The 15,488-nt window shown below is 33.3% G+C and overlaps 2 protein-coding genes across 2 annotated transcripts; one reads left to right on the forward strand and one right to left on the reverse strand.

The window, feature by feature from the left end:
- Positions 1 to 1,842: 1,842 nt before the first annotated feature.
- LOC142643136 (protein STRICTOSIDINE SYNTHASE-LIKE 4-like) lies at positions 1,843 to 5,391 on the forward strand. The gene is made up of 6 exons (XM_075817678.1): positions 1,843 to 2,143; positions 2,230 to 2,439; positions 2,653 to 2,720; positions 3,758 to 3,994; positions 4,408 to 4,540; positions 4,908 to 5,391. Exons 1-6 carry the CDS (start codon positions 1,952 to 1,954, stop codon positions 5,196 to 5,198), a joined length of 1,131 nt encoding a protein of 376 aa, XP_075673793.1. The 5' UTR covers positions 1,843 to 1,951; the 3' UTR covers positions 5,199 to 5,391.
- Positions 5,392 to 5,918: 527 nt separating this feature from the next.
- Positions 5,919 to 15,119, reverse strand: LOC142643137 (ATP-dependent DNA helicase Q-like 3). The gene is made up of 18 exons (XM_075817679.1): positions 14,781 to 15,119; positions 13,743 to 13,750; positions 13,548 to 13,631; positions 13,128 to 13,268; positions 12,987 to 13,021; positions 12,598 to 12,681; positions 12,269 to 12,357; positions 11,075 to 11,227; positions 10,904 to 11,000; positions 9,821 to 9,824; positions 9,538 to 9,687; positions 9,350 to 9,439; positions 9,219 to 9,284; positions 8,934 to 9,067; positions 7,932 to 8,026; positions 7,701 to 7,828; positions 7,312 to 7,418; positions 5,919 to 6,514 (listed from the first exon to the last, which is right to left on the reverse strand). The coding sequence occupies exons 1-18, from the start codon at positions 15,040 to 15,042 to the stop codon at positions 6,061 to 6,063; spliced, it is 2,181 nt and encodes a 726-aa protein (XP_075673794.1). The 5' UTR covers positions 15,043 to 15,119; the 3' UTR covers positions 5,919 to 6,060.
- Between the last annotated feature and the right edge of the window lie 369 nt (positions 15,120 to 15,488).

A 15,488-nucleotide genomic window follows, 5' to 3' on the forward strand; every position in this document is an offset into this window, starting at 1 on the left:
GTATCGGATAACAATCTATATTTGAGCATTGTATGCACAACATTTGAATTTTGAAACTACATATATATCTAAAAGCTGAAACATAGCATTTATTGTTGTTACGCTTCTGTTGACTCACATCAGCAATTCTATCATTCAACTATTTTCAACCATTTCTCTCTTATTTTTAACTATTTTTCTTCTTATTAATTTCTCAACTTATTTTTACACATTCTCTAACATTTTCTCTCCATTTTACCTTTTCATATCTCTACTGCTATCTATCTTAATATCAATCTTTCTCTATCCTTTTATCTTCTTTTTTTATTTTATTTTTTACTCTTCTTATTCTTATCTTTTTACTATAAATTTACAATTCTCTCTCTTATTCTATGCATAGTTTTCCTACACACATAAGGTTATCTCTCTCTCTCTCTCTCTTAATTTTTTTTTTTCATTTATGGAGGAATTTTTTTTTTTCTGCATCTCTACTTTAGATTGATGAATTTTTGTGTTTTTTATAACTCTACTTTAGGTTGATGTGATTTAGTTTTGTATTTTTAAGTTATTTTTTTTCTTTTCTAAGATTTCATAGATGTTATCTTATTGAAGTATAAAGATAGTATATAAAAATATAATGTTATTTTATTAAATAGCATGACTAGAATAATTTGGTGTTTGCTACTGTATTTTTTATTTTTTACTCTTTTTCTTCTCATCTTATTTTTAATAAATTTCTCTCTCTCTCTCTCTCTCTCTCTCTCTCTCTCTCTCTCATTTATATTCTTCCTTGCAACTCTATTTCAAGTTGATGAATCACTGTGTTTTTAAAAACTCTATTTTGGATTAATAGTTTAATATGTATTGGTGTTGTATTTTTTAGTTCTCCATCACAAGTAGTCTCTCCCTCTTATAGCTTTGGTTTGATTATTTGTTTGAGTTGATATTTAGTTATTTTGGAAGTGATAATTGAATTTATATCAAAACACAATATCGATTTTGCATTTGAGTGTGCCAATATTTGTGTAATATTAAGTGTAATTTTGTTATGATTTTTAATTTTTGATTATCATGATAATCACCTTTTAGTGGATGAAGAATTTGAATAATTTATTTGAAACTCAAAAAATATAACATAATTTTAAGAAATATGTACCACCTTGTAAAGGAATAATACAAATGAAACACATCCAAAATAATAGTGTGATATATTGGTTGAGATAGAAAGATGAAATTATTTAGAAAATGTATAATTTTTAGGGAGAACAAATTGTTTTTAATAGATTTTAGAGAAAAAAATTATACATTATTCTACAATTACAAAATAATGATCTATTCTCACGTATTGCGTGGGTCTGCAACTAGTTGGTATTAAAATTGGTATTTAACAGACTTTTAGAGTTTGCAATTTGCTTTACTAGTGGCGTTCAACTAGCCTTGTTGTATTATCAACAATATATCTAGTATAATGGATTGAAAGTTTGAAACTTTTAAGAGTAAAACTGTAGAAGGGATGAAAAAATAGGAGAGTAGAGGGAAAAATGAAATCTCTACTTCTTAGTCAAGTTGTTTGATTGAAGGGAAGGATATGACAAAAGACAAAAGACAAAAGACAAAAGGTTGATCACTTATAGGGTATTTTTAAAAATTAATTATTACTTGTCCTTAAAATTTAATCTATTAGAAAATAGTGAATTTAATTATTTAACTATTACTTTAACAATTTTTACCTCTGTTATTGCCATCTTGCATTATGTAACTTTACGACCACATGTTTTGTTTGGATATAGGTACTGGAGTAAATATCAATGCCAAATCCTTACCTTCAAAGTTCTATCCAATTTAGACCACAGTAATTTTGTCCAGTGTTTACACCTTATAAAAAATTGAGTTTTTTTATTAACAATCATATTATCCTTATCAATATCTTCCCTTATCTTTTCAAGTCCCATTGAAGCAGGATTGACTACAAATGGATCCAAAACCTAACACAGTGGCTAATGCTAGAACCTCAAAACCTTTCACCCCAGTATTTTTAAGCTTCTTGTTAGTTTGTTTGGTTGCTTTCATGTTTCAAATCCTATTCTTCTCACCCATATCCCCCAGAAATCTTGAATTGCCACTTTTATCTTCTTCTTCTTTTCCAACAAACAACCAATTGCAGGTAAAGAACTACTCACATCATTTGCCTTCTAACTTTATGCTTACCCTTTAAAGCTTACAAACTTCATGTCTTTTTGGTTCCAATAGAGAGTTACAAAACTTGGAGAAGGATTGAAGGATCCAGAAGATATATGTTTCGATAAAGAGGGTACATTATATACAGCCACCAGAGATGGTTGGATCAAAAGAATGTATAGAAATGGGTCATGGGAGGATTGGAAAATGACAAACAGGCAAACTTTACTTGGAATAACAATAACAAAGGAAGGTGATCTTATTGCATGTGATACTGAAGAGGTAAGATTACTCTCAAACTAGTGAAGTGCATATTGCATAGAGTAAAGAAACTGGCCTTTCTATAATCTAAGATAATGAAGGAGGTTTTGGTTATTATGTCATTTTCATTAAATTCCTAGCTATAGCTTATGTAAAGGTTTGAAGGGGACTAAGCCTTGGCATTGAACCTATGCATTATGTATAGCTTTTAAACTGATTGAAAGATATGTGTAGGGTTTGCTTAAGGTTGGTGAAGATGGCATCGTAGTCCTTGCATCACATGTCAATGGGTCCAAAATAAGGTAATTGATTGTATCATATGATTTATAAACATGTGTGTGGGTTTGTTTTGTTATCCCAGAAATATATGTGGTGCACTTAAAAATGTGTCAAGCAGAAGTATGGTGTTGATGCCTAAAACTTGGTGAGACAGGTTAACCCTATGGTGAACATTGCCTAGCTACAATGGTAGACTCAGGAGTATGGTATAAAGTAGTTTATGCACCAGGTGATGTAATAGATTGATTCCACCCACATTGATTCCATATACATGTGGCTGAAAACTGATCTTGCATATACCCATCATAAATGATACCAGTATACCACATCGAATTGTAGCTCAAAGGAATATTGTTGGGTGTAGACTAGTACTAGTATGTGAGAACATTAGTGCCAAACTCAAATTTCTTGTTCTTTTTTGTACTTGTTTGGATATTCTACCTAAGATTTTTCTTTGAAGCAGTCTACTTACAAGCATCCTACAATAGTCTTATTCAATTTAATTTTCCAAGAGGGATGGAAAAATCCAATATGTTGTCTTGATCGACTAAGGCAACCCTTTTTTGGGTTGCCCTTTTTCAGGTCAGTAAGGTGGCTCATCATCGGGGGCAAAACTTTGGGTTCAAAATTAGAGAGAAAAAAAAAAAAAGCTACTATTTGTAATAAATTATTATGGGATTATATGTGTAATAGATAAATTTGATAAGCATGTATATATTTCACCTAAAACTTGAGCTTGACTGTAAGGAAATTTTAAAACATTTCAAGTTCTTCAACAGAATCGTGGTCCCCCGGAACTCCAACACAGTAAATGCGCATAATAACACCACTAATGCTTTTTTTTTAAGGGACTAGGTGATAACAAGATGAACCAAACTTGTGTTTAAATTCTAAAAGAGATCACTTTGCCACAAAATTCAACATGATACATCTTTTAGTTGATGCATATCCAAAATGGCCCCATCACCGTATACATCTAGAGAGTTGGGCTAGAGGACCAAACCATTATTTGTCTTTCTATAAGAACATTCATTAATATGTACATGCATGATTGAATTAGGTTTGCTGATGATGTTATCGAAGCATCAGATGGTAGTCTATACTTTAGTGTTGCAAGCACCAAATTTGACCTCCACAGTTGGTATCTAGACGTGATTGAAGCAAAACCACACGGGCAGCTGCTAAAGTATGATCCATCATCAAGTGAGACATCCATTCTACTTGAAGACTTGGCTTTTGCTAATGGTGTTGCACTCTCAAGGGACCAAGATTATTTGGTGGTCTGTGAAACATGGAAGTAAGTACTCAATATAAAGTATGTACTATCTTATGGGACAAATGGTATTTCCTAGTGTTTCTAACGAGATATTTTGAATTGAACCCCTCCCCTACTTAATATGTATACCCAAAAAAAAAAAAATGTGATATGGGACAAGAAAGAAAGGGGAAAAGCTAATGACTTGTGTTAATCATCCAACAATGGCATTGACAATATGCGCATTCAGTTGGGTAACTGTCCTCCTCTACCAAAGTATATGTGGAATAATGGACTTTGTCTTCCCTTTATGGCAAGCCACATACGCATGTATTGTTCCTAGTCTTTCATAGGACATCATGCTCTCTATGTTGTTTATAGTTTTATGCTTCTCGCAACAAAAATGAGGATTTACTCTCACTTTACAGCAACTAATTCTCTCTTATGTGGGTCAGGTTTAGATGCCTCAAGTATTGGTTGAAAGGAGAGGACAAAGGAAAAACTGAGATTTTTGTTGAAAACCTTCCCGGTGGTCCTGATAACATCAAACTTGCCCCAGATGGATCTTTTTGGATTGCTCTACTTCAGGTACAAATTCTTGTCAAATGTGTTTTGAACAAGATTTGATATACAAATTAAGGAACGTGAGTTGATTCAAGTAAGGGAATGAAAAAAGGTAGAAAGACCTCAAACAACATTAGTGGAAATATTTAAAAATGACATGTCAGTTGAGCAAATGATAAATATTATAATTTTGGATAAGATAGAATGGCATAAAAGAATACATGTCACCGATCCTAATTAATCTATTTGAGAATTCATAATTAACTCCAAAGTTTTGGAACTATAACTTAGTTGTTGTTGTTGTTGATTAGCTACACACAACCTCATGGTTAGATGTTCGTGATTAGTATTCCTTTTTCTGTAAATAACAACAATTATCTGTATATTGCAGTTAACTTCCGAAGGGTTGGAATTTGTGCACAGCTCCAAGGTATCCAAACACATGATAGCAGCGTTTCCCAAGCTGATTAAGCGGGTAAATGGTGTATTCGGGAAGGCAATGGTTGTAAATGTGGCAACTGATGGCAAGATAATCAAGAAATTTGATGACCCAGAAGGAAAGGTGATGTCCTTTGTAACATCAGCCTTGGAATTTGAGGATCATTTGTATTTGGGAAGTCTCAACTCCAATTTTGTTGGAAAGTTACCATTGGAAGACAAAATAAGCAAAAGTGTAGAGTGAATAAGGGGGTGTTTGGTACATGCACTTAAAAACATGCATTTTGTTGTTTAAAAACAGGTGTGAAAAATTGTGTGAGTGAAAAAGTGTATAAAAATACATGTAATGTTGTTTAAAAAAATGTTTTTTTTTTTTTTTGAAATGGTGTACCAAACAGGGCCTAAATTACAAAGCGCAAGGGTGTGTCCTTAATATGCAATAAGCATACTATTTTACTTATCAAAAAAGCAATAACCAAACTATTTAGAAGGGGCATTGGATGATGTTGAATAAAATTTTATTTTCTAATGCACAAAAAAAAGGGAAAAGAGGAAGAAGAATTTTTGTAGTTTGTTCTTGATCTTGGCAGTTCTTGACCTGCTAACCTTGTTAATTGAATTAATAACTGAATATAGGGAGATTGGTTAAAAAGCTATACATAGGTTGTAATATGTGTTTTAATCCCACTTTGAAAGTGGAAGAACGAAGAAGATTTAGATTAATGCCAATAAAGAATAAAAGAACTATCAATCCACCAAAGCAAAATCCAAAATGCAATTCTTTTCTTCTCATTCTTACTTTCATGTGTGTGTCCCGTCTCTAATAAACAATTCCTAAACACCGCGTCAAATAAAAGACGCACATATATATCAATTTACCTTGAGAGTATTCAGGCCATTCTTCTCCTCTCCTCTCTTCTGTCTCCATATTCACCATCGCCAAATTTACTTTTAAGTAAGGAACTGTTGCAATAAAAAATTATGACTCAACAAAATTATAAAGTTCACGACTAAAAACAAAAGCAGAATTATATTAAGATTGTGTACAGCCATTGAAAAATAAACAATACATATCATGGAAAAAGAGAAGACCCTAAAATTTCCACCTATTGCAGCCTCATCCTCTTCTCTAGGTTCTTCTGAACTCTTTTAGGTGAGTGCTTTTGTGAAGTATTAGGCCGGTTGTCTTTTGCCTTTCTGCTGCTAACAAAATTTAAGAAGGATGGAATTTCTGGAAGCTTTGCACTGGAAGAAGCACTTCGTATTGGGGAAGTACATGCAGAACTTTCTGGTCTAGCTCTGCCATTGAGATCCTTGCTTGTGCTTTCAGTTGGTCCCTGATCCAATGAAAGCAATGTAGGAGGCTCAGCTTTAGAAGCATCGTCCTCCAACTGGGCATTGGTAGTGGTGCCAAGCCGATTTGTTAATTCTGAAGAATTTGTGGTTGATAGCCACCTCACAGTACTTGCCACTTGTGAATAATAAAAGGATTTCCCAGTCTTCCCATATTTCTTGTAGCACTCATTTTCAAGGAAACAAGCAGATACTTCCACTTCAAGCCTGAACAAAAAGATTTGAGACAATAAGGATCTCCCAGGGCTAATTACTAAACATGGGTGGGTCCAAGAATAGTAAACAATTCGACTAGCTAACATAATTTATAAAAACATGAACACTGGGAGCTCAGTGAGACGATCTTCACTGTTGACCTCTGAAGAAGTTTCAGTTATTGGCACAACAATCGATTGACCAAGTGCAACATCTATGCTTGCCCTGTAAATCTGATGGCCTATCAAAAGCATCTCATGTATGCCAATAATTTACAAATAAACAAATCTATATATTTCTAAAGCATAATATTTGTTGCTACGCTCATATTGAACCACATCAGCAGTCATGTCATTATTTTCTTTCCATTAATAAAAATTTACATCAAGATTTGTCTTCTTTTCATTTTTCTACCTTTTTATTATTCTTCTTATTATGTCAATTTGAATTCATTATTTTTGTAAATCCATGTTTACTCTACACTATATTTAATTATGAAGTTTCTAGAATATGCCATATATTTGACAGCTTATTTAAATGATTTCTTGACAAAATTTTGTTTGAATAAGTTGATAGGTTATGTTATATAGCTTTGAGTTTTTTTTTTTTTTTTTAACAAGTAATGGTAGTTTATTAACTTATGTGGTAAGAATTTTCTTTTGGTGATTCACAAAATAATCCTTAAAGAATTATATAAAATTTTTACTTTAAATACGTTTAACCACAAAATGATTATTGATAATATTCCCACGCATTGTGTGGGTCTACCACTAGTAAATAAATAAAAATGCAAGTAAAATGGTGCATACTTAAAGTTGCCAAGCCGCTGTTGAGCCTGCTTTAGAGCATTTAGTAATCTTTGCTTGCTTGATTCCCTCAGAGTGTTGGATATAACATTCTTATCAAGTTTATCAACCTGTCATCAAACTAGAAATAAGTAGTTTTGCAAGGGACAAACAAAATACAAAGCAGGTTAAATTTTAAAGCTGTTGGGTTGAAGTATAACATTGATCAGGCAGAATTGTTCTAATTAGTTAGGCTAAGCTATCAATTTCCCCTTTGAATAGCAAGGCATGCCACGTTTCCATTATAGTTGCTAGGTTTTAGCAAGAAAGTGACAGTACAGAAGGCAGCAGGCTGCACATACAATTCAGAACTATAGCTGCAAATATTAAAGCACAGAGCGTTTCAGATTCACCTTTCTATTAGAGAAATTATTCTGGTAATATCTTTCTTCTGCACGCTGCAAAAACTCAATCTTTTCATTTAGCCCTGACTTTGTTGGTAACTTTGACTTGGATAGGCTCTTGACGACCTCAGTAGCATCTGGTAGTTTAGGGGCTGAATGAGTGAGATAATAAACTGAAAGTATGACACTCCCCCCACCCCAACCAAAAAAAAAAAAAAAAAGAACATAAAAACAATATACCATCCGAATCAGATATATCTTCATCAGATCCACTTGCATCATCATCACGATTCCAGAATTCAGAAGATTGTTCTCCATCAATCACATCTGATGAGCTGAACTAGGAAAAAAAATGATAATTAGTTACACTGATATAACTCATTTAAATAACTAAATTCAATCACAAAGTAAACCAGTAGATTAGTTAAAATTCAACAGTTGGAAAGATCTATGATAAACTTAAGCAAAATGTTTACAAAACATGTGATGTGATGCACTACAACAATTCCCAAAAATGTGGATAAAAAATTTGAATCACTAGTATGTACTCTGGGAGTAAAGCAAATGAAGAAGACTGGAAAATTTACAAAGTTTTAAGTCATTCAGTAACTGGAAAAATTTATGAAGATATCACACCATAAAACTTTTATGACCAAATGTTACAACAGAAGAACCTGGATGGCTAAAATTCAGGTATATCATTAATTACTTTGAAATGGTCTACTCCATGGAGCTACCTTGCAATGTAATTTTCTGGAAATTTCCAGTGTATTTTAAAAGAAGAAAAGAAAGAGTATGGGTCAGGCAGGAGTTGCGTTCTGTCTGTCTGTCTGTCTGTCTCTTTTGGAGGAGGGGGGTGGGGGGTTTGAATTCGTAGGAGTTGCCCTTCTAAAAAGACCAATTTTTATTAATATTGATTCAAGAAACCTTTATACCAGCCAAAAGTGAGCTATTTTTTTTATCTACCGCTTCTGTGTTTCAACAAATCTTAGGCCTTTACATCTTTTCTCACAACCTCAACTTAGTTGTTTTGTTGTTCTTCACTTATTTTTTCTGATATTTAATTCAAACCTCAACTTAGTTTCTTTGTTGTCCAGACTGTAGTATCTAATTAGAATCATGTGACAATATAAGTAGCTTCATAGAACAATTATATCCAACATGTTTCATGTATCTCTAATTTGAGGTCAAGTTTCCAAGGCACACAAAAATTTCAAAAACAGATAAAAAATATTAAAGCACCTGCTTATAAAAATTCGAGAAAAACTACTCTTCTGCCTAACAGCACAAGTAGTTGTGAGCTCCTCCAGATACTTAGCTACTAGGTTTGGATGTTTGCAGGCATCACATGATTTTCTACATAGCGATGCAGGTACCTATGTTGGATAATGAAATTAATTAACTTTACTTGAGCACTGATAAAAATAAATAAATAAAATAATAATAATAATAATAATAATAATAATAATAATAATAAAACACCATTTTATAGCACATACGGACAAAAATTAGCCTACATTAGAATACCTGCTCCCCAAAACTCTCAAGAATTTTTTTCCTTCGGCATCCAGAACCTTCACAATACTCAACCATCTGTATATTTTTGTATTCAGCCACCATAAAACATTAATGATATAGAGATATGGTTCAGACATCACCTGAGTAAAGTCAGTCAGGGACTTTTTTGGCAAATCTTCCTTTGAACCCAAGGACGGTAGCTTGTTCTTGGCATTGCTAAGAATAAATTCCTACCGCAAAACTCTAATTAGTTACATCACTAATCCAAAAAAAACTATGTTATTTTAAAAGAGAAATGGGATGGCAGAGTTGAAGTCAGTGAAGCAACCATTCTTTTGCGATCATCCATTCCATAGTACAACAGACTTCTTGAGGGTAATTGATCACGGCCAGCTCTACCTGACTCCTGATAGAAGGCTTCCATTGACTTTGGAATATTGAAGTGGCAAACAATTCTGACATCCTTTCTATCTATACCCTAAAAAATTACCAACCCCAGGATTAGAGGCAGATGGCATCTGCTTTACATTGGCCTCCTAGACCAACACTAGAAGTCTAGAATTATAATTTGTCCAGAGTTCATTAAAATGAATGGTGATTTTGTTGCATACCATCCTGAGGCAATATCAATAGCTCAGTAACTGTGCAACCACCAGTAGCAGCTCCAAGCAGAAGTACAAAAAGAGAATCAAAAGAAAAACATGGAGACACATCACAATCTCAGTTAAGTCATGAGTCAAAGCCACAAAGCAATAAGAATATAAAAAGACTTCCCTCAAATAAATTACTGTAGTCATATATTGCCGCTTCCCCAATAGAGAAGTTTTACAAAGTTACCATTCCCATTTTTTTGTAAGTACAAAGTTACCATTCCCATTGAAAATCTTCCGAGAAAGTCATCCTATTTATAGCAACCAACAGATCATATGAGTATTGTGCTTAAGGAGCTCGGGACTAAGAGATATATACTCCCTGCTTGAGATTTTTTACAAAGATTTTTTTTTTCCAAGTGTTTTTTATTTGTTTTGATTGTTTCATAGAAATCAAGAGTAAAAAGTATATTTTGAGAAATATCAACCTCCTACCCACTTGTTTAACTAGAACTTCAAAAATAAAATCTCACATAGTAGGAAAATAAAGGAAATGGCATCCTGAAAATTATTTTGGAAGGAATTTTCCTGCAAACACTTACAAACGTCCTTAGATAATATAGGAAACAAATCTTTCATATATGACAGCATCAGTACCTCCATTGTTTAAGATTCTTTCATTTTATGAACTATTTGGTTTAAAGTTCAATTCAAATCCCAAATAAACCCTATAGTTAATAAGAAGTAAGAACAGATAGTTTACTGGCAAATATTTTTACGGAAAATTTTTAATCACGAAAGTAACTAACAAGTGAAACAAAAACAGCATTGGCGAAAAAAGTGCGGCTATGCTAATTTACTAATTATATAATTGTATTTGTTTCCATCAAAGAAGAAATTAAGTTATTGTACTGTAAGTTTGAAACACAATACCCAAATCATTGTACTTTGTTAGACTCAATTTAACAATGAGAAGAATCAGTGAACAATAGATATTGCAGCTGTGAAATAGTGCACCAGGGTCAAAGGATATGCAAATGCAATAAGAGGCTGAAAAGAACAAAAAATGGACCAATTACTGTAGAGTTCAAGAGACGATCATACCCAAAAGCAACCGTGGCCACAACAACTTGTATCTTAGAAGAAATCCAATTATCTAAAACAGACGTCCGCACCTTATTATTCAGTCCTGCATGATACGCTGACAAGCGGCAGAACACACATATGTCAACCTCATGAAAAACTAAAATTCTGAGGGCAGAAACTATCACTTACCAGCACAGGAAATGCCACTTTTTGATAGATGAGCAGATAAGTCATCACAGGTTGTCCGTTCAAGGCAGTATACTATTCCACAAACATCTCCATAAGATTTGAGAAGATCAGACAAATCAGCATAGGCATCACCTAGAAGGTCTTTGTAACGAACTGCATCATTTAGATTTCTAGTCAAATTTACATCCACCTACATGGCAACCGTATCTCACAGATCTGGCAAATCACACTGTCATACTCATGCAGGGTAATAATGAAGATTACGTATTAACTACTAACCCTAAATTTTGTACTTCTGAGATTTCCTAATTATGGGCAATCAACAAAAACTTTCCTATCTATGTTGAAATTTGTAAAAGAGAGGGCTACTATAATTATAAAAATAAAAAGCTTTGCTGCGTTCTTCTTCTCTAATCCCCACAACTCCCCTTCCCCCACCTCACCCCCCAAAGACAAACAAAAAAAAGAATGCAACATATTGTAAGTCATAACCCTACTTATCAAAAAAATTTGCAAGTCATAACCCTAATTGAGCACTTATATGTACCAATTCTTGGCACATGCTTCACATGCATAAAATGAGTCTTGAATTGGATTGATACATGATTTGTATACATCAATCCAGTCTGGACTCTAGAGATCTTACAGTTGATTCACCCAATCAATAAGTTGATGCATGTAGTTTAGCACTCTATCTAGTGTTTGATATCACAGTATCACACTGATAATGAGAAAATAACAATGGAGACAACAGTATCACACTAATTAAAAAACGTAGCTGAAGGACATAATAATCCTCTTCAACAATCCACAGTAGCCATTACTTCAGCAACCTTGGTTTCACTTCAAAAGCTAATTTCCAGGTTTCATCTTTTGAACTTTTCTTCTTCTTTTTTTAAGTGTTTTACTTCCCATGAAAAGTTGAAGTTTCATGAGAATCTTGCAGCAAGAAAATTGGGTGCAGGATGCAAAAACATGGATATATGAACTGTCATGTAACACCATACTACAATAAGCAAGAAAGCTGTCACATCATCATGCATGTAATTGAGGTAAGACATCAGGAAACACATTAAAAGGAAACGTAAGGAAGCAGCAATCAAACAATATTGTCTAAATTTTCCACATCTGAATAATTTAATCGAGGAACATGAAACAAATTGGATGTAATCAAATTAAACTTGCAGGACCCACCTTCATAATATATATTAGGACGATTGAATGAAGATTTTAGGACTAAAGGGTTTTGCAGGCATAAGGACTCCATCACATCCTGCTGAACTCTGTAGAACAAGAAAACAATCAATGAATAAATATTGCTCTGTGATTTTTATAAAAAAATAATAATAAAAGAATATTTTAATCTTTCTGCCATACTGCAATTGCAAGTTTGAGGAGAACAAGGATTAAATACACATATCAATTATTCTAGTACCAAAATTAAAGGATTTGTATTAAAATGCAAGGAATCCAAAGATGTTCAAAAGGAATGAAGCCAAGAGGAAAGCATCTTGAAGACTCACTTAGGAACAGCTGTAGCTGTCAAAGCCAATATTGGTACATTTGGAAGGCGGCTCCTCAAAGATGAAAGCTTACGGTAGCTAGGCCTGTTCAAATAGACAAGTAAGAAAGTAAATGGCAGTAGTCATTATATATATGCTTATATGTACAAAGGCACACACATAAAGGTTGTTAGGTTTGGAGGTCGTCATCTGGTTTTCATCATTTTGGATAAAACACAACAAGGTAACTAGAAATTTTGGGTATATCAAATAAATCAAGAATGCGTTTGTTGAAAAAACAAATGAAAGAATGTGGCATGGATACCCAAAAAGATCAATAAGAGAAACTACCCTCTTCTTCTAGATTAAAGGATCATCAATTGTTACTCATTGCAGAATATGTTACAAACCTGAAATCGTGGCCCCAACTTGAGATGCAATGTGCCTGAATTTACAAAAAAGGCGCAAATTATACATTAACACCCGAAACTTCCAGCTGAAACACTCAAATTCCAAATACACAAAAGTAAATAGGCCAAGTCAGTTCACACCTCATCTATGGCAATGAGATTTAACAACCCTCTAGTGTAAATCTTAGTCAGCTTTGACATAAATCCCAGTGTTGAAATCAATTCTGGTGTTACATATAGCAGCCGAACTGATGGTTTGCCAGAATCAAGGTCCTCATGGATCTATAAAGTAAACCGGAACTGTCAAATATTCCAAATTACAATAACATACACAAAATCCAAAACAGCGAAAGACTTTATTTTTGTAAAACAAATAGTCTCCAACAATAAACCCAGAATAAGGTGATCACCCAACGCAACTGACAATCTTCCCTATTCCAGAAAAGCTCAAGCCTTGACACTCCGTTACAATTTATGTTAATAATTAATTCCAAGGTTCAGGACAACACAAGTGATTTATTAAGCAAAGCGGCATATCAAAAGCCGAATAATTGAATTCACCTTGTTTTTAACATCCGATGTTTGGGTTGAAGAGAGATATTCAGCTGCAATTCCTTTCTCCTTCAATGCCATCACTTGGTTCTCCTGATCATAAGATAATGCTAGAACTCTTTTAACATCTGAAACCTCATAACACATAAGATAACAACTAGTAGAACAGAACAAAAGTCAACAAAATATAAACTAATGGCTTACCATCAAAGCTACAATGAAAGTTGAATTACCATTGCCAATGAAAGAAGTTAGAGTGATGTCCCTAGCATTCAAAAACACCAACTTTAAAAATAAAAAAATAAAATAAAACATTATGGAGCTCTAAGCTTAGCTTCCTCAGCTCTAACACTCAAATTAAATCATGGCTGAAATACATATATTTTATCCCTAAAAAGTTGCAATTTCCTCAAATGTTTAAAAGGTATCAATTTCTTTTACACAATGATGAAAGTCTTTTTTTTTTTTTAGGAGAATAGCATGTGCCTGAAGTTATTTTGTTATGTAGACTCTTTTTGGAACTCAAATTTGACAAACTCCAGTTTCAACCCAAAATCGAACTTAGCAAACTCGAGTTCCAATTTGTTATACCTGCCACGCAACCTAAACTAATTGAAACTCGACTTTGATAAACTCAATTTTGGGTTGGAACTCAAGTTTGACAAACTCGAGTTCTAAAAAGAGTCTACATAACTAAATATAACTTCGCCCTCATGCTAGCCACCTAAAATTTTGTCCCTAAAACTCAATCCAAGTTCAAATTTCATCCCTCAAATTTAAAAAAGTTACAATTTCCTCATAAATGTTTAAAAGGTATCAATTTCTTTTACAGAATGATGAAAGTCTTTTTTTTTTTATTTTATAAAAGAGAATAGTATGTGACTTAAGTTATTTTGTCATCTAAACTCTTTTTGGAACTCAAGTTTGACAAACTCCAGTTCAAACCCAAAATCGAGCTTAGCAAACTTAAGTTCCAATTTGTTATATCTGGCATGTAACCTAAACTAACTAAAACTCGTGTTTGATAAACTCAATTTTGGGTTATAACCCGAGTTTGCCAAACTCAGGTTACAAAAAGAATCTATATAACTAAATAACTTACCCTCGTGTTATCCACCTAAAATTTTATATGCTAATTGAGCTACAAAACTCTTCGCAGAATTAAAAAAAAAGTACTAAATTGTAAATTTAAAAAAAAATTAGAGCAATGAAAATCAAATTGAATGGCATTGAATGAATGACCTATTAAAGGAGAAACAACAAGTACAATTCCTGGTTTAGCCAATGCAGGAATCTGATAACACATTGACTTCCCAGCTCCAGTTGGCATCAAACAAAAACAATCTCTCCCAGAGAGAACAGCTTGGATAGCATCCAATTGCGTGCCTCTGAAATCGGCATAACCGAAATGCCACCTCAGAAGCTTCACCAACCCTTCCTTTCCGCAAACCTGCTTATCGGAGCCACGTATGGTCTGCACCGGTAACGGCGACTTCTTCATCATTTCTTATCCCTGCAACCAAACGCCACCCAATTTCTTTTTCTAATTCTCGATTGGGTTGAGCTTTCTCAGGAAGTGGTGCCGGGAAGGAACTAGGAATCAAAATAAATACCAACGCTTTTACGCTTTAGCTCACTCAACACGATGTCGTTTTAAAAATAAGCTGACATTTTTATTAGGCTTTTTTTTTTTTTTTTTTTCCCCCACTAATTTTAGTGTCCGTTTTAAGAATATCATATTTAATTTTTTGCTGAAAGTTTTTTGTTAAAAATGTGCTAAAGTGTACTTATACTTTGAAAAAATTTGAAAAAGTGAGAAAATATAAAAAAAGAAAAAAAAAAGGTGAGGTTTTAAAAAGCTGTACATAAAAACTAAAAGTTAAAAGTTGAAGTTGATGTCAAATAGTTTCTTAATCTTATTTAAATTAAACCTTATATTTTGGGATTTTT

This window comes from Castanea sativa, chromosome 7 (genome assembly GCF_040712315.1).
Source record: "Castanea sativa cultivar Marrone di Chiusa Pesio chromosome 7, ASM4071231v1".
Taxonomy (NCBI): Eukaryota; Viridiplantae; Streptophyta; class Magnoliopsida; order Fagales; family Fagaceae; genus Castanea; species Castanea sativa.